The 25,777-nt window shown below is 41.0% G+C and overlaps 1 protein-coding gene across 1 annotated transcript in view; it reads right to left on the bottom strand.

The window, feature by feature from the left end:
- The window catches only part of KLF13 (KLF transcription factor 13), a 49,155-nt gene extending 29,805 nt beyond the window's left edge, over positions 1–19,350 (bottom strand). Inside the window, exon 1 of the mRNA XM_075208120.1 lies at positions 18,395–19,350. Within this exon, the coding sequence (XP_075064221.1) occupies positions 18,395–18,887 (493 nt within the window). The 5' untranslated portion in view covers positions 18,888–19,350. The remainder of the gene's footprint in view (positions 1–18,394) is intronic.
- Between the last annotated feature and the right edge of the window lie 6,427 nt (positions 19,351–25,777).

The following is a 25,777-nucleotide window of genomic DNA, read 5'->3' as shown; positions in this document are numbered from 1 at the left end:
AGAAAGTTTCGGCATTTCCTATCAGGGGGCGGGGCTACGGTGATGCAATGGCACCACACCCCCTCCCTCCCCCTGTCACATGACTTCTCCAGGATCACGAGGTGAAGTTTGAAAAGCAGGTAAGTATGATCTTATGAGCAACTTTTATTGGTAAAAGGTGGATTAGGGCATGGCCTAAAAAGTTACTATTTCCAAATTCAGAATGTTAGGAAGTATGAGACAGTGACCAGGACAATTGGACAAGATGACAAAATTAGTCAGTGGGTATCCCGAATAAACAGATTATTATGGGAACATTTTTACCTCTCTAATGATCATCTTCCAACAGTAATTACTGTGTTCATGCCTGCTCTCCCGCCCGCTTCCTAATGACGCGATTTATAGCGAATGACGCAACCGCAGCATTTCACCATGAAGGGCAGGTCCAAATTACGTGATTTTCAGTGCAGCATCTGCCATTTACCCTCCCCTTGTGAGGATCTCCTGGAACGCAATGCTCAGATTTTCAATTTGATTCAATTTCAATTGGTCTGAGTAATCGTTATGGCCCACACACACACTAATTCATTTTAGCTTGGTAAAATTTACAAAAACTTGCTGTTAACTTGCTTCTTGCATATGCACCATTAGAAAGGTGATCAGCAGGTTAGGACTACCAAGGAAATAAAGAATACACTGTTGTATTATATGTCTGCCATTGATTACTAAATGCTCAGACAGTAGGTTAGTTTCCAGTGCAAAACATTACAGGTGCCAAGAACAGATTTGTTAAATGATCCATCGATCATAAATGTATCTACAAGGGTCAACAATAATTTTCTGTGACAAATATTATGGTCTCTCAGGCTCATTTGCGGTTTGTGGTTTACTAAGTACATTGATTTTGCCATAATGCTGTAGCACATGGAATGGAAATGATGGGCATCAAAAAGGTCTACACAAACCCTACTGCACTACAGCACATAAAATAAAAAAACTTGGATGTCTGCCACAAAAGGCTCATCTCCTCATCTCCGTAATGTCCTGTAAAGATGGCCTCAACAAAAAAGAAAAGAAATTGCTGTTTTATCTGCCAGAATAACCCAAAATATGACATAATATAACAGTTGCTATTAGCAAAGAAATGTGCCATAAAGTGTTAAGACGTTTTCAGATCTGCTATGACAAAGTTACGACATGTAATGATGGGCCAGTGTTACCCCCAGACTAAGCGATGAAGATAGGAATTAAATAAAATACTGCATACTCAGCAATAGAGAATTTATTAGTGGATGGTGGAATAATGAACATCATTGGTAGCAAAAATGAACAAAACAAGTACCGGTACATAAAAGGTAATAAAACTGCACCAACAGATCATCAATTTGTTTATTTGTAAAAATGGCTCCGGGATGTAATCCGTCTACAAACAACAACTGCAAGTACTAATGTGAGAAGATGGCCATATGCATTTCACCAGTCACAATCCCTTGGTTCATAATCCTGTATCTCCCCCTGTATGTAACTGCTGCTGTTTTTAAACTATCTACTGGTATATTAATTTCCAATAGTCTGATGGGTATGCAGTATGCCCGAGTGTGCACAATTGCAAAGGGCCAGTCTGCAAGTACTGCTGTGCTTAGGAGGGGCCCTTTAATCTTCAATCATGTCACTGGATCATATAATATTGTAGTTCTCCCACTAACCTCAATATCCAATCAGAGTTTATGCAATAAGGGCATAATAGCATGGAGGAGGGGAAATATTTATATTGGCAGCAGTATGTATTAAGTCCATACTTACCCAGGTCAGGTGACCAGCGCAGAAGGGGGTGTGACGATGCATCACCTTGTCCCCGCCCCCTGCTATGACATGCCCAAATTCACAGCATTTCATAATGGAGGGCGGGACCACACCTCACACCTCTACCAACACCCAGGAGGATAGCTACTCTCCTGGAAATTCCGGGAGAGTAGGCAAGCATGATATATAGTTAATACTGTATATACCTGCATGACTGTATTGAATATTGGACATGGGGCTACAGATGCAGAGTCAGCTATTCAACCAAGACACATGAAATATATAGGCTGTGTGGTTCAAGTGAAATTAAATCCGATGCATGCCGTTTGGCTGCAGCTGATACATGTACAAGACCCATTTGCAATGGAACCATGAAACCTGTACTTTTTATGGTCCAGTTTTGAAGCAAACACTGACTAATAAAAGGGAATATCAAATAAAGGGAGTGGCTTTAATAAAAGGCTATGATCTAGACTTTTGAGGTACAGTTTTTATGTAAAGAGAGCTATCTTAGTATGTCAAGGAGGTACTTTTGCAGACTCAGGCTTTAAAGTGTCAACCTGTTAAAGGAGTGTGGCTATAATTAGTGAGGGAAGTTTGTGAAAACTGGTGCAAACCAAATAAGACAGTATCTCCCATAGCAACCAATCAGATGTTTGCTTTCATTTTCTTAAATCCACTAGAAAAAAAATAATAAAAAAAAAAATAAATCGCAGAATCCTATTGGTTGCTATAGACAACACAGTTTTCCTTTGCACCAGAAGACAATCTAGTCATATTTTACATTGGTTTTGAAAAACACTTCTATGTAACCAAGATTTTGATTGTATATATCACAAACTTGCCAACTCTGGCAAGTTGTCCTACGGGACATCAGGGGGGAAGGTGGGCATGTAGGGACGGGGCTCCACGAATCACATCATTTGGCCCCGCCCCCTGGCATCACACTTTTATAGGCTACTACAGCAGGGGGTGGGGTCACAATGATGTGCAACTCGCGTCCTAAACCCCGCCACTTAAGTAATGAGGGGACAAAAAAACGGGAGGTTGCCCTGCTCTCCCGGGAGTCCGGGAGAACTCCCAGAAATTCGGGTGTCTCCCAGACATTCCGGGACAGTAGGAAACTATGATGTATCAGAATATTCTAACATTGGTGTGTCATAAAAAAATACATCAAGTGTCATCTGTTTGGCAGGTGTGTCACGATGCCCAAAAAATTGGGAACCACTGAAATAGATTTTTACAAACAAGCAAAGTTATTAACAGAGCATTTCCAATTCACTCAAATTGGGGGAAACTAAGCTACCAGCCAGTAAATTTTAGCAAGACATTCTTGGGGCTCTGTGATTTGGGCTGGGGTCTTCACTGTTATTGGGTGTAGTTTGTTTCTAATGGGGGGTTGCACAGAGGATCAACAGTGTAGCCAAAAAATGTTGTAAGGTATATGAAAGTCATATAAAGTAGAAAGCTAAATCATTCACTGGCAGGTACTGTCAGTTCGTTCAATAGATTAGCAGTATTAATGAAGCCCTGGAGGCCGCTGGTTCTTCAACAGGAAGTTGAAATAAAAGTGTAGACCGAATTCAGATGCTCACGAGTGCAGTCTACACTTATTTAAAAGGTATGTGAAAGAGAATAGCCCTCAGCAGTGAAAGATGTGTGAAAGGTCAGGTGCTACTGACCACTGGCTTTCCCCAATATGTAGACCTGCCACCATCAATACATTGTTCCTCCACAAAGGCAGTAAAGGTTAGCAAAGAAAAACATGATATAAATGTCTATGGGCTGCTTCATAAATAATTATTAGTGGTTGGGAGAATATCTGAGAACTGGAGAAGGGCTGTCAGCCCTTTATAATGATGCCCTACACAACACCCTTGGTTCTCCGTCTCATTATTACATACACACTGTCTATGACATATTTAGTCATCTGTGGTGATTGTGGAAGTGTGTAGCAAAATGTTTTATAATAATGTGCATTAAAAACCTATCAATATGTGACACGGTCTATAAAAGTACAAATGCAGGGTAATGATTAGTAATGTAATAAAACTAGATTATCTATAGATATTGGAGTCCAGAGACCAAGAGCTTTTATACAGGTTATTGTACTGTGATGTGTCATCTAATATTATTATTATTAATTTTTATTTATAAGGCGCCACAAGGCGTCCGCAGCGCCGTACAGAGACAAACAAATTACAATACAATGGGAGACAGCACAGTACAGTAAACAGTAAGCACAGCAACTCAGTAAGCTCAATGCACAGCTAGAGAGGGCGGGGAAGGGGGAGGTAGGATCCGCAAATGACGGGGCCCAAGAAGGAGGGCGCGGAAGACAGGGAGACCCCCAGGGGGGAGGAGTGAGCGAGAGTGGACGTGGAGTGGAGCCTCGAGGAGGAGGGCTAAGTAGCTGGAGAGCAGAGTTAGAAGTGGTGGAAACAGGAGGAGAGATGGCCCTGCTCAGAGGAGCGTACAATCCATAATAATATACACAGGTGATAATAAAACAAACCCACTCAGAAATAGCGACACACAAATAAAAATTATACCTAGGTAGAGGAGTAATCACATACACATATTTTTATGATTTATTTATTTTTAATTTCTGGTGGTTGTTTTTTTCCCTGTTGTGCTCTAATACTAAACACTACAACTCACCCATGTGGTTGTGGTGTTTAGGGCACAACAAGAGCACATACCATAGAAATCGTAGCTGATGCTACAGATTGTGTGACCACTGCCATCAGCCAACGTGCCAGGAGACGGCCATTTCCTCTGCCTGCCTCACATGAAGCAGAGTGTTAGCAGCTCTGACAGGGAGGTGTTCACACACTCCCCAGTTCAGTTGAGCAAGCAGAGGAAATGGCAGCATCCCAACATGTCATCTGACCTCATGGGTAACAGCTTTAGCAGCATCAGCTCGCTCTTCCATTTTAACTTAATATTCCTCCAGCAGAATCTCCACTTACATTTATCCACATCCATAAATTGAGCTATTCCATGAACCCTTCCTTATTTACAGTGCTTTATTCTTTCAGATATAATATTCATTACCTCTCTTTTTAGCCTTTTTACTAGTTTAAATCTTATCAGCTCTTTTAGACTTCAAAAGACTAAATGAGACTAATTAAAGGGTTCCTCAATGGACTTGTAAGAAGCTTTGTAAGCAAAAGAAAAAAACATGCCCCCATCTCTACTGTCTGTGTGTATGTATGTGAGGGAATTTAGACTGTAAGCCCTAATGGGGCAGGGACTGATGTGAGCGAGTTCTCTGTACAGCGCTGCGGAATTAGTGGCGCTATATAAATAAATGGTAATAATAATTTGCCTTCTAAACTCATAGTAACGTCCTCCCTGTATATTACATGTTTGAAGCTAAATATATTAAGCTGGGTTTTTTTTTGTTTTTTTTTAAGATTAGAAGTCTGCTGAGTCTTAGTGACTTGTCTATGAATGCATGAAAAATTCTAATATTTTATAACAAAGATTAGAGTGGACCTACCATATACAGAGAGGATAGATACCCAACTAAAACTCTGCAGTAATATAAACCCTATAATAAAATTACATTAGGTTCACATTTTGATTTATAAAATTATAAATAGTTAGTGTACTGTAGGTACCCATCTGAAAGAGGTCACCCTGACGTGGCAAATGGGCATCTACAGTTTGATCAAAATCTGCCTATGCAACATAGTGTGCCAGATGGAAGAAAGGAAGTTTGGGGGGCGGGAGGAGCTCATAATGTAATGTAGGTGGGGGCTAATAATTTAATGGTGGTGTTTAATCATTTATTGGTGGGTGGGAACTATTCATTTCTTCTCATGGAGTCTTAGAATGTTGGGGGTTAAGCAGAAGTGAATTCATTCTGGGTTCACATAATTGTTTTAAACCTTTTCAGAGTAACAAAGTCATCCAACATTTGTTCCTGTTTTCTGGCACATTAGCATGTGAGACAGACATTTTATTTCCCAGCAAGACACATTTATAATTGAGGACAGAATACTGGTTACATTTGTAATAGAGAATAAGAGAATTTGTTTCAGCTTGCCATTTTATAGGCTTTCATGTATAAGCTTAATAATCTATTTAGATGGGTGGTGTTCCCAATGGCAAAATCATCTATTGTGCTCTGCTGACCATCTGTCTGATTGTATGTCCACCCACTGAGATCTCAATGGATGTTTTACCATTCAGAATGCATCACATGACACTGCACACCCTATTCACACCACCAGGCTTTACATCAATAAACGTTGTTTATATTGGAATGCAGAGCAGCAACAGACAACATAAATGAAAACTTCAAAGATTTTGATTATGTGTTTCTTTTTATTATTTTTAATTCTTATTAAATGTTCTCTTAACTGTTCTACAGTCTTGAATAACGTCAAACCGCCTGGTCAGCAGAAAGCCACAGTACTTGTGCAACTTGCATTGCGTAGGTTCTGATGGAAAAGTCAAACATTAACAAACACTAGAAAGAGGAACTAAACGTACATGAGAAAATATTATAGGAAGTCTCTTGATTTCAAAGTCCGGTCCCTTATGTACAGTGTAGTAGATAAAGTAAAGCGAAACCACTTACAAATGCCACACATTTATTTAGCATATGCTTTGGAGTGTATTAATAATGGGCTAGTCTGTACCACATTAACCTATACTAGAAACTAAATAGTCTTTCATATGGAAAAAGAAAAACAGGTATTTACATTTACTCAAAGGTTGATATTAACAAGTCAGCCAGGGCCTGATTAGGGTTTCAGGCCGCCCTAGGCTAATATGCTCCTGAGCACCCCCTCACCAGCCACGCCAGACTAATAGGCAGTACTTAAAAATGAACTTGGCATTTTCAATAAAATCAGAACTGTATAGCAGAACAGAGGCGTGAACGACCGCTACTGAGGGTGAAGATGTGGAAGGGGTGTGTGTGGGGGGGGGCTGTTAAATCTGCTCCTGTTCCCGTCTATGTCTATCCTACACCCTTATCTATATATATTATCTCCTATTTTAAAATTTCAGGTTATACCTCTCCCTGTCCAAATTGTGCACCCCCCCCCCCAAAAGCATTGCGCCCCCAAAAGCCTAGCGGCCTAGCCTAGTCAGCCTATTGGATAATCAGACCCTTCAATTAGCTAATGCAGAACTAGGTCAAAGTCACTAGATTAATGCAGAACTAAGTAGGTTAAGAATGTGAGCCATCTTCCTGGGAAACTTGATTGTGAAATAAGAAATCTGCTAATTGTTTAACATGGAAATAGTGTCATCGCTTGTTGGGACTTAATTATTGGGACATAATTAGACTTGTTTGCAGCACAGTTAAAGTGGCTGCACAAAGGCCAAACAATTTGATCTCACATATACGTGGTCAAATTGGACAAGACCCAGCAATTTGTTTCTCTAGTCGAGTGGCATCATTAAGGGCTGTCAACATGGTTGAAAGATGTTCACGCACGCAGTTCGAACATTTTATGACTGCATTATCTGCCATGCCCGATAACATACTTTCTGATCCCTCCAGGAGATCTTAGAGAGAGCCCTGGAGGACAGGTGGGGTGTGATGACAAATGTTATCATGACCCACCCCCAGCTGTGTAATTTTCAGGGCACAATTCACAAGTATGTCCGATAATAATCAGATCAATATTGTAGGGTCATTATCTAGAATTACTATCATTTTCGGGTCACCCATTTTGCAATATCGGGTTGGCCAGCTTAAAGTTAGAGAACAAACTACAACTGTAAAAACGAGCGTTTCAGAAAATTCCCAGACTTAAAGCTCAAATTGAGACAATTCAATATAAAATGAAAACCGTAGTCATATTTATTACAATTTATTGCAATTTATTGCACCACCATATTACGCAACGCTGTACAGCGATAAAGATTCCGAGCATAGCTTCCAACAACAGAAATTCAGCCATCAGGACACATACAGAAGGGGGGGTGTAACCTATCTCTATTGAGGTTTTGTTATGTCCCCCAGGGGGGAGTGCCCTCCACATATGAAGTATGAGGCCAACCAACCTCCTCTAAAAGCAACTATGAATTGCCACAGGCATCAGTACCAAGTTTGTGTGGCGCACTGGGGTGGGCAGGACATGTTTCCCAATATTTCCAGCAATGTCCCCCAGAATCAGGACTGTCCGGCCTAAATCGGGGAAAAGTTTGGAGGTATAATTGTCGAAGCAGCAGTTTTCAACCCATATAGTTGAAAAACCTAACCAGATCTTCAGTGCTCAAATTCTAGGTTCCATGCTATTTAGTCTGTGTTACTGTGATCACTGCACTTGCAACTAATAAATTCATTATAATCATGTTATTTTTTTACAATTATCAGCAAAATATATTAAGTGCACCCTTGTAAAACAATAAAAAAATAGCAAAACAAAATTAATTAAAATATAACATTGCAAAGTTGATTTACAGACACAACCTAGATGAGTCCTGCAACAGACCTTTGCAATTGATTTCAAACATAAGTAAATCATCATATTACAAGTTCTACTTTAGAATGTTGACACCTGTGAACAGCATCTGTGTGTCATTGTTTACCATGTGAGAGCAGCAAATGGCAGAACTATTTTGTTGAATCTGGGAGGAGGGAATTCATCAAACTCCATTAAGCCTCAATGCTGCCATTTTGCCTGCAACTCCATTCACATCAATAGGATTTACAGCCACATTAACACCTAATGGAGGTTGATGAATCTCTCCCACTGGAACAGCATGCAATTTTCAGAGTTGGCTGTGGTTTTCCTTTAGAATGGAATGGGAGTTTCTATTTTGATTTGATTTATGAGCCACCCGATATACTGGCACTGAAAGGATTATGTCTCTGTAGCCCTCAACGACAAAAAAAAAAAATAGGGAGGAGGCCGGGGGAACTCTTGAGAATTTCACCTGCTGAAAACACTGTGATGTGAAGGATGTAAAAAAGTCAGAATGACTGCATCTCCAGTGTAAGATCTCTGCCAGACTATTTGACATTGTGCCAGACTGGAGTAAAACCTAATCCTCCATTTAATCTAAGATGAGGTCTGCTTTCAGTAAGACTCAACAGATAATAGGGAAATAGGAAGTAAAGTTGGCAGCTGATATTCTTGGCATTAAACCGGTGTCTTCAGTTGACCCATATCGCTAGCAAAACAGTGTGTAGCAGAAAGCAATCCGCTGCAGCCATCCCTCCATAGGGATTTGTCACTATGATAATGACTTATCAGATCCAGCAAGAATTCTAATCATACTCTCATTACACTCTGATAAATATTCACAGAGTTTATATTTTAAATGTGTACAGTCATTCTGTGCCAACAAGGATGATTAACTATTTTCCATATATTAGAATGCCAGACCCTCAATATTTAGACTTGTATGTAAAGAGAAAATAAGTATTTTAGGATTCCAATTGTACAATTAAAATGACATATATATATATATATATATATATATATTTTAACAGTATTGGGAGAATATTTGCAGGGACAGTCACTGGAAATGTGTGGCTCTGACAATATCAATGTTTTCTAAAGACAATCTGCAGTTAAGTTAAACATGTTCCCTCCAGTCACCTCTTTAGTGAAACCTCACACTATAATTTGCTGTGATACATAACACGTTATAATGTGTTAGTTACAGAGGCAGGAGGCCTTCATGGAAATGTGGTTCTATAGGCATCTAGTGCTAGGCAGACTGAAGCTGGGAGTACAGCAGCGCCCAGTGTCTGTATACTGCAGGATCAGCACTGGATTTTCACATGCATCAATCAATAAAAGCAACTAGCGATTTCCTAACGCATACAAAGGTTTATATATTTACTCTGATAACCTTGGCAAGAGGACGAGAATTTGGAGCTGTGACCCACAGTCTCAGAAATTATAATATCCATTACCTCTGGGAGTTTCCATTGACGCTCCAAATATCATACAATGCAGCAAATGAGGCGGCATCTCTTGTTGACCATGAAATGCAACTGCCTCAAAGAAGTCTGCAATAGACCCTCAGATTTGTACTAAATGTCTATAATCAGAATGGCCTACTGTGGCTTGAGCACGTTCCAGTGACAAGACTGATACCTTCTAGAGCCTGAGATCTGGACTTCTACTGCTGAATCCTTTTTGTCAACTGAAATGGTTCATTGTGATTCCGTTATGTTCTGGCAAGGAGACTACTTAAAGACTGACATGGGCTCCTATTCTCTTAAGATCCAAGGCTTTAACTTTTTTGGCTTTGATACTTTTAGTTAATTTGATTCTATGGGACAGATTCAATTAGCTGCGATGTTATGAGGAACATCGCGACTGCGCATTTTTACTGTTTATACAGTAAAAAGCAATGCTCTTTATGGGGTGCGAGCAAAAGTGAGCGGACATTTCACAAAAAAATAAAAAATGTAGATTTTTTTCTACAATTGAATCTGCCCCTATAAATAGATGTTTTAATGAGGTTTGAGGTTTATCTGCAGAATGAAGGAGCATAAATTTGGAACGGTGGTAGTCGGGATACCGACAACCACTATTTCTACAAACAAACAAAAAAAAGATTTATTAAAAAAGACGACATGATGACAATATACACCTACCTTCACAGCGACCACCTGCATTTCCGAAGACTCTGGTATGCGACACGTGGTAATTTTCGAAGATGCTGCATGCCGGAGCAGGATTGTGACATCATCGAACACATTTAGAGAGGTACGTTAATGTCAGGGTTAGGGTTAAACCTCCGATACTTACCCAACATCACAATCCAGCACCGGTATGCAGCATCTTCGGAATTACCACATGTCGCAAACTAGAGTCTTCGGAAATTCATGCTGTCGCTGTGAATGTAAGTGTCAAATCTGGGTTTTTTGGAATAATAGTGCTTGTCTGTATCCAGAGCATCGGGATAACGTACCCTACCCATCTAGAATTAATAATCTGGAATTTACTAATAAAAAACACATCTGCAAAACATGCTCTAAAACCTGCTGAGTGATGAGGTTCTACTAATCACCAAATGATTTTTGCTCAACAACAACTCCAAATTTTATGCAAAGAGTTATAAAAGTAGACAAGCTTCTAGCCAATAAACTAAGACAACAAAGGACTAAATTGCTGATTTGACGGGTCTTCTATAAGTCAGGCAATTTGGTATAAAACCCTAACTCCATTGCCGACACTGTTGCAGAATACTGCTCCTTCCAAATTAATCTTAGAGAAAAAAAAAAACCCTCAAACCTATTTACCAGCACCAGAGCACATTGATAACTTTTTAAAAAAATATACATCTCCCTTCCTCATCTCCACAAAACAGGGAGTTTCTAAAGACTCCTTAGCCTAGAGCCGTAATCCTTTGTGACATAAATTCTTTAAATTTGCATAAGGCCTCTAGACAAAACGTTTTTTGTTTTTTTAAAATTTGTACAATAAAATATTTACAGATATTCTACTCAATTAGCTTTTTCTGCTTAGCATAGACACATCCTATTATCCATTTCAGAGAGAACATTTCAAAATTAGAATAACTACAATAAAACAGGTACAGATCCCAAGTTTTGCTAAGACTATATACCTTTTCCTTTGCTAAATTTAGACGTGACAACTTTAGGTGAGAATGTTAAAGATTCAACCCAGCATACACAATCCTTACCAAGAGGTAACCCAAGCTCCTCAATATGGCAATACAGCAACAGTACTCACTGTCAGCTACTGATGCTGCCTAACATGTCTCTTGGGGTACTTGGTAAGTTAGCTCTCAATTTAAAAACACATATGCATGGCCCAAAAATAGGGAATCTCACTGATTAGAGTTAGGACCACCCTATTAGCAGAAGCCCCTTGACGGGGCGGGTGGCTTATCATACATTTGCAAATGTGTGCAACTGAGATTTCTGCATTTTATCTACAAACAGAAATAGCAGCTCCTTTGTTGGTTATAGCAATGTGCTGGGGGATTTTTCTCTGTGTTTACTCACAATCTTTATCATTTTAATAATAAGGATAATGATACCCAAATATAACTGCATGTTGTGTTAGTCTAAGACTAGCCAGTCTGGCTTGCCGTAATACCTATAACATCACTACAATCCTACAGCAGCTGCAGATTTCTCACTGAGCCAGGTGGGTCGAGCAATCTCACATATTTACACATCCATCTGGTAGCACTGTAACACCCACCCAATTCTAAGGCCTCACCAGTACTTTAGACATACAGACACATTAATTCACACACTTCTTTTTTCAACACACTAATGTCATAAGTGTATCTGTGACCCTCTGGGCTCTCGACACCTCTTGTCTAGAATGCACTGTTTATATGGCTTCTGCGCCTCCAAATACATACTCAACATGAGAGAACATGTTTTTTATGTGTGGTTGGGAGCTCTTTAGTCTTGCATAATATGATACTTTCAGTTATTTTACTTACTGTATGATGATATAATTATAGGCAAGCCAACCTGTAACAGTAAATCAGTTTTTACACCACTTATATTATTGAATATGGATGGTATTATTTATTACACTTACTGAAATATGATAGAGTTGTATTAAATATCCATGACTGGCACCCGTAAGCAGTAATTGAAACCTTTTTTTGTGTAAACATTTTAACTACCAGTTATTAAATAATGAAATAAATATGTAAACATAATATAGCTGCACCATTTTGGTATCTGTGAGTGCCTGTGCAGTATGCATCTACGCAAGTGTGACCTTTTGTGTGTGTGTTTTCCTTCACAAAGCCTCGCACAATGTATGAAGCCTTTTACACAAAATACAATAAAGATAAAATCTCTGGAAAGGATCACAGTAAATGTCAAGTTACTAAAGCACTTACAATATAGGTGACTCCTAAGTGTCTCTTTTATTATAGGTTTTTTAGAATGAAAAGGTCAATGATACTAAGGGCTAGATTTACTAAGCTGCGGGTTTGAAAAAGTGGGGATGTTGCCTATAGCAACCAATCAGATTCTAGCTGTCATTTTGTAGAAGGTACTAAATAATACCACTTTCATACTGCCGCCCCGGCAATATCCATATTGCCGGGGCACAGGGCAGTATAGGGCAGTATAGATAACAAGATTCCCGGGTCGGGCGGGTTCATACTGCACCTGCCCGACCCAGGTTTTAGAAAAAAAAAAGTGTAAAAAATGTTTTAATTAATAAAAAATACATAACAATTGTTTACTTAACTTATTTTCAGCCAGTGGTGTCTCCGGTGCGTTGCCGGCTGTCAGGGGGACCTCTGGGTACTAAAATGACGTCATTTCTAGTCCATTAGAAATGACGTCATTTTAGTACCCAGAGGTCCCCCTGACAGCCGGCAACGCACCGGAGACACCGCTGGCTGAAAATAAGTTAAGTAAACAATTGTTATGTATTTTTTATTAATTAAAATCTTTTTTTTTTACTTCCCCATTTTTTTTTTTTACAGTATGAATGGTGAGACCCGGGAATTACACGGGTTGCACCATTCATACTGCAGGCGAGCGGGGTCCAACTCGGGAATTACCCCTCGCAAAATCCCGGGTCTAAGTCCCGGGATTTTAGACCCGGGATTTTGTGGTTGGACTATTCATACTGCACCAAGACCCGGGTCGTTTCAGCTCGACCCAGGAAAAACCTGGGATTTTGGTGCAGTATGAATGGGGTATAAATGAAAGCTAGAATCTGATTGGTTGCTATAGGCAACAACCCCACTTTTTCAAACCCGCATCTTAGTAAGTCTAGACCTAAGTGTGTTTCGCTTAAAGAGGAAAGGGACATTTTATATACAAAAGCTATTGAAATCAGATTATTAATTATAATTCCATGGCTTTCTGGTGTAACCCTTTCCCTGCTCGTTGCATGGTGGGAAGTAATGAGGTTACTTTGCGTTTCTGTACTGCTACCTTCCATACAACTGTTAGCCTGCTAAGTTTAGCATCACCAAATGCATGAGATTGCTTTTCCGTTTCAAGCTTGTATAGCAGGACAATGAACTTTTTTATGCTTTTACTCCTAATGGAGGCTCAGATGGACTTGCTGAGTCTGCAGAGCAGGATGTATGTGTCTGCATTCAGTTGTGCACTCAAGTGACCTACATTGTCTAACAACAATGCAAGATTCTTAGCTGGCAAAGGCATGTGATTCCAACAAACTGAAAAAAAGTTGAATAAAACAAAAAAAATAATAGAGAAAAACAACCTACTCTACTTTATGTTTAACAAATGCAGCTAAATTTGGAGAGTGAAATAAGTATTTTTGGGCTCTGCCAGACCTTTTCACTTTTCCAAAACAGCTGATGTGCAATTGGAAAAAAAAAAAAAGAACACATGGTTTAATTCTAAAAACAGAACAAAAACCACATGTCAAATATATTCAGTGTCCAAGTTTATTTTTGACTGCCTAGAGTTTCTATACTTTTCTGCTAGCCAAATAATGATAATATACTATAATTCTCACATGTTTTATATTGCATACTGCGTGGCTAAAAGTAAAAAAAAAAACAAACAAAATAAAAAACACCCCTACTTCTCTATGCCAAACTTCTAGCTAAAAAAACAAAACAACAACAAACAAAACACTTTTTTCGTGGAAAGTAATCTAACTTCACACATAAGATCGGGCATTTTGATTCTGTGTGATTGAAAGTTTAAAATATGACTTGTTACTAGAGTCTTGGAACTACAGAGTCCTATTATACTGTACTCTTGTTTATTTTTGTATAGACGGTCAATTGGGATTTCACAAACAGAATGAAATGTGTGTAGATATGTCTAACAATGTGCAGTCCTGTTCTGGTTAGTTTTGACTATATTAGAAATAAGTAATTTGAGAATGGCGGTGGCGCTTGACCCATTATAGTGTCAGAGTAGCCTCTGCAGGAGTTATTTGTGAAGACACATTCAGCACAACCTGGGCTATATTCCTTTTAAATTTATTTTTTTCCCATTGCCTATTTCATCAGTTCACCAAGCTTTAAACTCTAGTTTTGTGTTTGATTTTGGTTGGAGAACAGATTTATTTGCTCATTACCCAAGCACTGTGAGATAGCAATACTAACCCCACTGCACCACCAAACTATTATTTCCCTTACTTGAGGTTACACACAGAGGGTCTGTACACTCTGAAGCAACAGAGGTTGACATTATACTGGACACATTATACATGATGAGCTTGTTATTAGAAGATTGACCTATGACTTGTACTAAACATACACAAAATTAAATGGTATCGCACCAATGCTAAATTTCAACTACCACACAACGTATATTCCTTTTTTTAGCCAACAAATGTACTTGGCAAAGTGCGCTATCAACTTACAAATTCCTGCAAGAACACAGGCATAATATAAATGAACTTTATTGGTAGAAATACCCAATACTGGACCAAATTTGGAAGTTAATAGACACGTGTATCCCTGCAAATGTACAACTCAACATGTGGAAACAGACAGTGGCGCATCTATAATGGGTGCAAGATGTGCACACAGGCCCAGGAGTCAAGGGGCCCCACACCACCCACCCAGTACTCAGGTCAGTGACAGCAGGTGCTATATTTCTAGCACTCTCTTTGGGGACTAAGTCCAGGCAGTGCTACTGACTGGTCTGAGTCTCCTGTCCAACATCTAAAGAGAGCGCTGGAAATATGGATCTGGCTCCTACGCAGAAGACAGCAAAGACTCTGGCACTGTGTTAGACTCTTCGCTATGTTCTGCGCAGGCGCCATATTTCCTGCACTCTCTTTGGTGGAATTCTGGGGACACAGACCAGTCAGTGCAGCAAAATAGAACTTTGAACACTGGCTCATTCATTATATAAAACCTCCATGGAAATAGACACTAATGGCATGAAGTATTCCCGAAGGTGCTAACACTCTAGTGTAAGGCACCTAAATACTATGTTTATACATATGGGTCAAGTAATTCATATAAAAGTATACCCAAGTATCAGTATGGTCTCATCACATGCACGTGTGCCTTCCTTCACAGGACAGAGCCATGGACAATGGCTCAGAGAAATGTGAGCAATAACATCATCTCCCAGTGTTCCAAGCAACACACATTATGTGATGAGATGATGTAACTACATGAGTGAAAACATTTAGCTGAATAAGGACAATTATTCCTGCATACTCTGCTTGTACAATGGATGGTGGCTACAAGATACAATCAGATAGAGCCAGATTAAACAGTTCATGAAGTTGCAGTTACAGGCTACTATAAAAAGTGGATTAATCTATTGCAAGTAACACTGTACAGCTCTGACTGACCAGACCAGTTAATAAAATAGACCCTTCATAAGTTTTTTAGATGTACACCATGAGCCCTGTATTAAGGAACTGGATTCAGTAAGTAATATTTCAACATGAATGGAGGCAGTCCATCAAAGATCTTGTACTTGACTATACAGATAGGATATTGGCCATCTAAAGCACCAATTGGAGTACATAAATTATACCAGAGAGTCATCCATCAAGGATAAAAAGATGATCAGTTTTCTAAAATCAGAAATTATGTTGGTGTCAAATTTACCTTATTACTTCAGTAAATCTTTTTTTAATTTTAAATAAGAAACTAATTTAAATGAATTGTCTTTTATATTCTAAGTTGCATTATATAGTACTATGTACAACTAGTATAAGTTGCAGAGAGCACCATCAGCAATTAACATGGATTTGTGAGAATGCAACAGAAGGTTCTCACACTGGCACCTGCTGCAGACCAGAAAGGAAAGGACAAGGCTTATGTAGGACACTTAGAGACCGGTCATATAGAGTACTAGTAAGTACTGCCAGCCTGGTTGATTTAATAAGGATGAATGATGCATGCTGCACTGGAATTCTTTCAGATTCAAGGTTACATAATAAAGTAATGCAGAGAGAGTTGCACAACCCTTATAAGTCCAATACAGACATGCTAGCCTAGACCCTGACAACAACAGCAAATATTATTAAATAGCAATATTTGGCCTCTATTGTAAAGGCTAATAATGAAAGCGATCTTCTCTACTTCATACAGGAGCTCCAGACAAACTCTTTGTTTTATAACTTAAATTCCCCTTCTCTCAACTTGCAGATTTGGAATGAATATTTAGTTATATAGGAATCCCTTGATTAAGAATGTGAACAATATTAGCATTGCACCACCAAATCTCTTTGCTAAACTATTGATTGCACTTACATATTACAAACCATTCTGGTGCCAACAGATACATATATCCTTTCAGGGAAATTGAGTGCTATTACTCAATGCATTATTACTTTCTATGATCATCTGATACATTGATCTATACAATATACATATATTAACTTGTACTGTAATACAATTAAGAATAGTAAAAGCTCTCACAATGTGATTGTACCATTCATATGGTTTACACTTTGCAAAAATGTGCACATTTTACATGCATTCACGGATTAACCATTTTTGCTATGTGTTCAAAATTCAAGGTATACTATATGTCACATCCCCTTTCTACCTGTCTCATCCAACTTTATGCTAATAAAGCCTGGCTAGCCTAGCCCTCAGACACAGATCAGTCTGGGCTCCGTTAGTGATGTCTGTTGCTGGCCAGAAGAGTGGGCTGCCCTGCACAGGGCGAGGTCGTTTGAATGGGGGGAGGGTGAGATTGTCTAAAGCGTGTCGAGCGGAGGGGTGTGTCACGGATGGGCGGGGCGTACAAAGGGGCGTGTCCCGTATAACAAAGAGCCCAACTAGCATATTATATAATTTTATGTAATGTCATTCCAATCACTTTATTGTTTGCAACACCTGAGCTTAGAGCTGTTGGATGATCAATTGCTGCTGATCACCACTGTACTGACAATCGTTCAGCTTGAGAAACAGGGAGAACTAATGACTTCCCAAAGGTCATTTGAGGTGGGTTCACAGTCCAGGACCCTGTGACTGTTGTATGCTCCTCCCAATTATTTTCCCCCAGTTCAACTTCTCAAAATGAATTATTTAAACGGGATGTTTTTAGGAGTGCAAACTGCAAATATAATTATGAATGCGATTGCAAGAAACCACTGCAGTATAATCAGAACATCTACACAAATGTACACACAATGTAAATAAATAAAGACCCTGATGCGTAAGACATATAATCAGTTTCCACATCCATATGTACATAGAGAGCCATGAAATAAACGGAGCTGCAGTTTCATATCCACCCACTGGATTCCACGATGCACCAACGTGTGTTACACTGACACGCTGCCCTGGAAAAATTGACACATCCAGAGAGCTGCATCCACCCAAGTAATTGCACCCTTCGCTCCTTGAGGAGCCTTCAGTGCCCTGTCACTAGCACTCACTGCACACATGCTACAGAGTGTCTCATTGGTATCACCTCTACTTGTTACTACGATCACTCCAGCCAGTGTCTCTGATCACACCTGCCTGCTAGAGAAGTGGGTGTGATCAAAACGCAGAACTGACAATGTAATTCTCAGAATTGGGAATTCATTCTTTGTCTACCCCCATAAATTACAACCAGTCGCGTAACATGTCTGATCAAGAGTGATATTGATAATTTTATAGCCAATGGTCCCTAGCAAATCCTATTATTGCCTGTATTAATGCTAGTGATGTGTGACTGCGTGCTGGCTGGCACTAGGCTAGTGAATCGCACAGCACTGACCTGTATGTGTCCTCAAATGAGCTTTCAGATGGGATGATTTGCCATAGACTTTTTCACATCCAGAGTAGGGACACTTGTGCTTTTTGAGGGGTGATTCGGGGTCAGATCTGCTTTTCCCACGTCTGGCTCTTTGTCTAAGGCTTGGCTCTTGCTGGAGGGGAGGTGTGGCTGCTATATCTCCACGTTTGCCGGTTGTAACCACACTCTCCCCCTGATCCCCAGCGACTGCCAGACTCCCCTTTATATCCTCTGCGCCTGCAGCCAGACTGGGGACTTGTTGGTTGAGATCAGCCAGGATCCTGGCCACCACGAACAGTGAGGCATTATCTTTAAGAGCCTTGTCTTCAGCCAGCATTGGAGGGGTCGCTACTGCCGCTGGGGCGTCACTTATGTGCCCGGGGTCCCCATGATTAGCACTGTGGACAATAGCACGACTGGACATAGACACAAGGCACTCTGCTGCAAAATGGTCCACATAGGCGACTGTTGACATTTTCTTTTCCTGTGTTTCCTTAGGTTTCAATTGCACAGTATTCCCTTTTGCATCCAAGTCGATGATTTCTATTTTTTTTTTTTGTGTGTTATCTTCCTTTCATAAATACAGCTTGTTAGCTGACACCCGATTTCACTTGGTCCATAGAGATCACGCCCAACTTGCATAGAAAAATAAATCCATCTGTGTCAAGGGGAGAGAAGACCACTCTTGACATTGACAGCTGTTGATAGATCCTCTTAAGATAAAAGTGTTTATTTTATTTTTTTTAAAAAGGCGATCAGGTATATTCTGTTCTACATCTTGTGTTTCACTCAGGCAGCAAGAGGTGCCTATTCTCCCTGCTATTGCACTATGTGAATGTGTTTCAGTCCCACGTGGGGGCGTGGTCTTGAGAAACATCTGTGAATGACGTCACCAAGAAGCCACATCCTGGGTTGATCAGTCTAAGAAGTCATCCCTGACTCCTAGCAGCAGATCTGCAGAGCATGGGGTGTTCGGCAAAGAAGTCACAGCCTGCCAACCGCAGGACTGCAAACCGATTGGGTCTTGCAGCACCATGAACCAATCACTGACTTGTTTATGCTGATCCCATTGGCCCTTGAATTCATGCAACTTGGGAACTGCAGGCAACATGAGAGGGGATAACACCACCCTTGAGTTCCATAATCATTTATTCATCAGTGTAACGGCACTGACAATGAATCTACGCAGTGCTTGACAAAGTGGGATTTGCGAGCACACTGCTAGGATTTACCAGCACAATTAATGCCTGCCAAAACGATTTTACACTCTTTAATTTTGTGTGACAAAAGGTTACTTGGGGCTCACAAGAGCTCCATATTCTATGCAAATATACAGTGAGGTAACTGCAGAAATTCCAACGGTGGGTTTGTCAGTTATGCCCTAATATGATTATATGCTCATCCCAGTTGCAGCTTGCATTGAGTCTACAGAACAGAGGGATAGATAATAGGGGATCATGTGGAAAGATACCAGATGCTGCTTTGGCAAGCATTTTCTGTAGCTTTGTTTCTCATTATCTAGCATAGATGTTGAGTTTTACAGGGAAAAGACTCAGTTGGATAATAACTACCAAAATAAGTTGTGAATCTGTATGAAAATAGTGTTATTGTGTGACAAGCACAGCTTACTTATCAAAATAATACAACCCTGCCTAATAAAATGGGTGTTTGTTTCTATACACATAAGGCATGTATTATAAACTTTCAGAATCATTTATTTACTCAATCTGTATTATACAAAAATGACACAACTTGCTGAAGTGCTTGCAGTTATTTTCTCCTCACAAAGGGCCTCATTTAGGGGCATATTTATGAAAGCACGATAGTGCACTATCGTGCACTTACCGTGAAATTAAGCTCCCTGGGTGTCCTCCGGATATTTATGAAAGTGCTTTGCACTCCTCTTCGTTTTTGGGAGCAGTCACCATTCTACAGTATTTCTACAGTATGGTGACTGCTCCCAGCTCAAATCTAACAAGTTCTGAAAAAGCTGAAGCTGGCGTACACTATCATAATTGGAAGAAATCCAATGCTGTCAGCTCTGCTCCGAAGAGCAGAGCTGGACAGCGCATGTGTGGAGGGATCACATGATCCCTCCCTGTCACTCACCCGCTCTGTCTCTATTGTTTCAGAGACAGAGCGGGGATCTTTGTTCTTGGTACTGCACATGCGCAATTGAAGAATGAAGAGAACGAGGAGAAGATCCGGAGACAGCGGTTCCGAAGAGGGGGGTAAGTATGTTTTTTTTTTATCACAGAAACAGCAGTTTTTTCGGAACTGCTGTTTCTGTGATCTGTTGTTCATAAATTTGAGAAATAGTTCAATCCTTATCCATGCGATAAGGATTGATAACTATTTCTCACTTTTGCCGAACATTGATATATGTGCCCCTTACTGTCTCACACAATGTGCTGGAGGAGTGGGAGTATGCCGCTGCTTGGTAGGGTATTACGAGTGGCATGCAACCCTAGTTGCATCCCACTTGTAGTACCCTACAGAGCTGTGAGCAGTTCGTGCAGCTAGCTAACTACATACTTGCCAACTCTCCCGGGAAAGTGTGGCAATCTACCTGATCTGTCCACTTCCTTTGGTTCAAATGCCGCGATTCATCGGGAATCACAGCGTTTGGCCCAGCGATTTTCGGAGCCCCGACCCCTGCATGCCCGGAAGCCAAATCTAAAATGTTGGCAAGTATGGCTAACTACTTGTGTCACCTAATTCCTGCCGCACTGTTTTAGCCCTTTTTTGACGTGTGTTGCGTCTGCATCCAGGATTTACCTACGGGGTCACATCCCCTGTGTCTATATTATCCAAGTTCACGCCTTCACAGTTACGACCCTTTCCCTCGTAGTAAGCCGCAATCTGTGGCAAGTGTAAATTGCATCCAAGATGCAGGCGGATATGGTGCTTGCTGCACATGCGTGATTGTGTTTTTTTGGTTGATGTGCCTAAAACCGACTTTGCTTCCAACTCTAAATGAGGCCCAAAGTGCTTAATTTGTGCTGGAACATACAGGAACACAGTTCTGGTGCTTTCTTTGGTCCCATGTTTAAAGATAAATTTAATGTCCTCCCAGTATATGTCATAAGTTTTTGAGTTCCACTTCTTTCGAGTTTATGTATTTTTATTTGCAAATTAAACACTAGATAGTATCATGAAAGTTTCACGGATACAAAGTTATAATCCATGATATGGACATCCACAGCCCCCCTAGAAACTACTTAAAATAGAATTTATACCTGTTTTGTTTATTTGAATCTCATCAGATTTTTTTAAAATAAGTGGTATTACCCATCACTTTCTAAACAGTTGGAACCTATTTTTTATGTTAAATATTATTCAAAATGTTGTTTGGCTGGTATTTGTAGTACAAAACAATGGAATCAAATTATTGGACTACCCCGGCGGTTCCCAAAGTGGGAGCCGCGGCGCTGTCACTGGGGTGCCGCGGGCCAGCCCTAGAAAAAAGAAAGCAAACAGAAACTTACCAATCCGCGCGGCGCTAGGACCCTGCAGCCCCCTCTCTCCCGCAGCTGTCACTGAATATCAACATCAGTGACAGCTGCCCGAGAGAGGAGGCTGCAGGGTCCTAGCGCCGCGTGGATTGGTAAATTTCTGTTTGCTTTCTTTTTTTCTATAGCTGGCGCGGGGCAGAGGAGGGGGAGAGAGCAGAGAAGGGGGACAGATGACAGAGGAGGAGGGCAGATGGCAGAGGAGGGGGAGAGAGAGCAGAGGAGGGGGACAGAGAGCAGAGGAGGGGGACAGATGGCAGAGGAGGGGGACAGATGGCAGAGGAGGGGGTCAGATGGCAGAGGAGGGGGACAGAGGGCAGAGGAGGGGGACAGAGAGCAGAGGAGGGGGACAGATGGCAGAGGAGGGGGACAGAGAGCAGAGGAGGAGGGCAGATGGCAGAGGAGGGTGAGAGAGGGCAGAGGAGGGTGACAGCGTGAGAGAGGGCAGAGGAGGATGACAGCGTGAGAGAGGGCAGAGGAGGGGAACAGCGTGACAGAGGGCAGAGCAGGGAGAGAGGGCAGAGGGGGCAACATGAGAGTGGGCAGTGTGCCTGGATGCAGAGGGGGCAGTGTGCCTGGATGCAAAGGGGGCAGAGTGTCTAGATGCAGAGGGGCATTTTTGCATACAACTAAATAAGTATTTCTGTCGTGACCTAAATACTTATTACAATTTTTTGACCCAACTACTTCTAAAACAGGACTGCTCAGTAATTATTTTGGAGGGGTGCCTTGAAAAAATTTGGAGACTCTAAGGGTCCCGCGAACTGCAAAACTTTGGGAACCACTGGACTACCCTATTCCATATCAACCTGACCACCTTTTTTGAGCATAAAAATTCTCACTATCTTACTTGCTGCCTACTTCCTAGATCTTTTATCTCTTCAAGAGGAAATCACTGTGAGAACCAGTTCCCCAGGTCTATTTTAGTACCATGTTTATGGGTGCAGGTTGTAACCCAGCCATTAAAAACTGCTGAAACACATATTTTTGGAGAAGATTTCTTATGATTACATTTAAATATAATTGTATAAATGTTGGCAGATTTGTAGAATTTTTTAAGCTTTCTGCACAAAGTCATTTAGTAAGGGAAACGCCCCCTCCCAAATTCCTTCAGGATAATTCCATCCTAACTTTCCCTAGCTTAAGGGCTGTAAATCCAACTTTTCAAGTACCCTCCCTATCTTTTGATTTCACATCTGCATTTATTTTGTCAGTATGTAAATCTCAAATATAAACTGCATACACTTAAGTAAAATTAAGCTTATTTGAAGACTACCCCACTCCAATCAATATTTGAAAACAGATCCAATCTGGAGATGGGGATGAGCCTGAGAAAAAAACAATAAAAGTTCACACTTTCTTGTGACCCTAATGCTAAATGGACAGAGACCAACTCCGTAGACACCAGCAACTATCTGTCATTGGTCACACTGTACAAATTAAAAAGGCAAGTTTAAATAATTTACACACCTCCCACAGCCCTAGCTTGATGGACATGTCACACTTACAACTTGCCTTCAAAAAGAAGTTCTTTGCAGGTGTTCTGTTTGATTGATCTCACTGCAGACACACACTGTCAGCTTGCTGTTAGCGGTGAAAAAAGATCCCTCTAAACCACTACAAAACATGTAAGCTTAAATTACACTTATGTCCTCCACCTGGTTACCTTTAAACTAGGTGCACTGTTATGCATATCTTTTATCTTATATATTAAAATAATTAGTCTGTTTGTCTGTCTTGCACAGATTGGAATGAAACCAACTCAATGTGGTCCAGTTGGATCCTGGACAGGTTTCAGGGGGGTTAGGGTTTCGGTTGGATCTCCCTTTGGTTTACGCTGGGCAGAACTTTGACCCAGGGACCCTGTTCTAAACCTGCATTCGGACCAAAGCAAGGTGGTCCAGTTGGATCCTGGACAGGTTTTAGCAGGGTTAGGGTGCCAGTTGGAGCTCCCTTTGGTTGACGCAGGGCAGAACTTTGACCCAGGGAGCCTGTTCTAAACCTGCATTCAGACCAAAACAAGGTGGTCCAGTTGGATCCTATCCAGGTTTTAGGGGGGTTAGGGTCTTGGTCAGACCTCCCATTGGCGTACGCTGGGCAGAACTTTGACCCGGAGAGCCTGTTCTAAACCTTTAACTGGATGGACCTCCTGTGGGTATATGCACAATAGGCCTGATGAGACCAGTTTAAGTTACTCCAGTAAAAATGGGAAAAATGGGAGGGAAGGGGTGTCTTAACGTAGATAGAATACAGTAAGTGTGGTTGAGACAGACCAGAACCCAGCACGTCAAGAGCCGTATCTTTTTCACGTCATAGAGGGCAGGTATAATTCCTCTGAAGCTGATAATGTGAAAAAAATGCGGTATGCAAAAACACTCAAATGAAAATATGAAAACAAGTGAGGCCATAAGCCAAACGCACTTAAACGCATATGTTTGTGCATGAGTCATTCACTTATCTATTAGTGATTAAGTCTGCTGATGACTTCCAGCCAATAGTATCCAATTGGGAAGGGCCCTAATTGGCCCATATATTCTTCCCAGAGTGATTGCTGGGCCTCTTTTTGGTAAACAAATTCCTGTGGAGCAGAGATACCAGCATCAGGCTCAGTATTATTACTAGTGTCATTGATTGGTTTATTTCTCTGTATTTGTCTTCACTTTGCTTTTCCCTTTCTTGCACTTACCTTAATTTATTCTTTGCTCCTGTTTCCATTGAGCACAGACGGCACATGTGTCCTACAGAGCGAGGAGCCATGTTGCCCTTCTCTGTCCCTTCAGCTGGCAGACACCTGACAGTGAGGAGAGGATCACCTTCTTCTCCCCGTTCTCGTACTGCCGTTCCTTTAGGATTTACGAAGTTGGTCCAATTTCTTACAGGATTTCAACGGTATCCACATTTGCTCCCCCACCCCTGCAGATTTCCAACCACCAATTGGACTTGCACACAGACTCTTTGGGGTTCTTTGTTTTCAGGGCTTATTTTAACTGGGATTGATACGCATTTCTTTGGCTGGACAATAAAATTGCGGATGCTCTCTCTCGTTTTCAGTGGCAGTGATTTAGAGATTTGGCCCTGTACACATCTCATTGGTACTCCATGTCCTTCTTCTGTTTGACATATTGTCAAGCTGGCATAGAAGGTCTCACCAAGATGTCTTTGGCCCCTTCCACCAGGAGAGCTTGTTGCGCAGCCTGGCAGCAGTGGGTCCATGCTTTGGTGGTCTCGGGTGTGGCGCGACTCAGGGACAACATACTACCTTTTATACGGGCCAAATACATGAAGGGCGTCGCTAAGACGCCCATGTCTGCCTCCTTGGTGGGCATATCTTTCATGGCCCGTCTGCATGGTTTGCCGGATTTCACAAAAGGGTTGTTGATCTCTAAGGCTATGAAGGGGTGGATGAGAATGAACCTGACGGTAGAGGATTCTAGGAAGACGGTAGTTGCTGGGATACTGCGATAATTGATAGGCGCTCTTTCTGCTTTCACTGATAATGATTATAAAACCCTTTTGTTTAGTTAGTGGCACAGTCGAAATATGCTGTTGGGGATGCACTGCTTGCTAGGCACATGATCATAAAACAAAAAATAAATATATACATATACAACATGGGATACAGCGAGCGCTTCCTTATTGCCACGCAGCTTGTACCAAATATAATATGGGATATACTGTGCCTGGGCTTGTTTTTTTTACATGATCATAAATGTTAACCAAATTTCTTCTAAATGTCTTAGGTCCACGACTAACCAGTGGGGCAAAGGTCAGTGGATGTCCATGGCGGCAAAGGAGGACTGGAATGTTTGTCCAGTACTATTGTGTTCCCGAGTTGCGGGGATAGCCCTGGTTG

Source organism: Mixophyes fleayi, chromosome 4, assembly GCF_038048845.1.
Source record: "Mixophyes fleayi isolate aMixFle1 chromosome 4, aMixFle1.hap1, whole genome shotgun sequence".
NCBI lineage: Eukaryota > Metazoa > Chordata > Amphibia > Anura > Limnodynastidae > Mixophyes > Mixophyes fleayi.
This window is presented reverse-complemented; position numbering and strand designations above follow the sequence as displayed.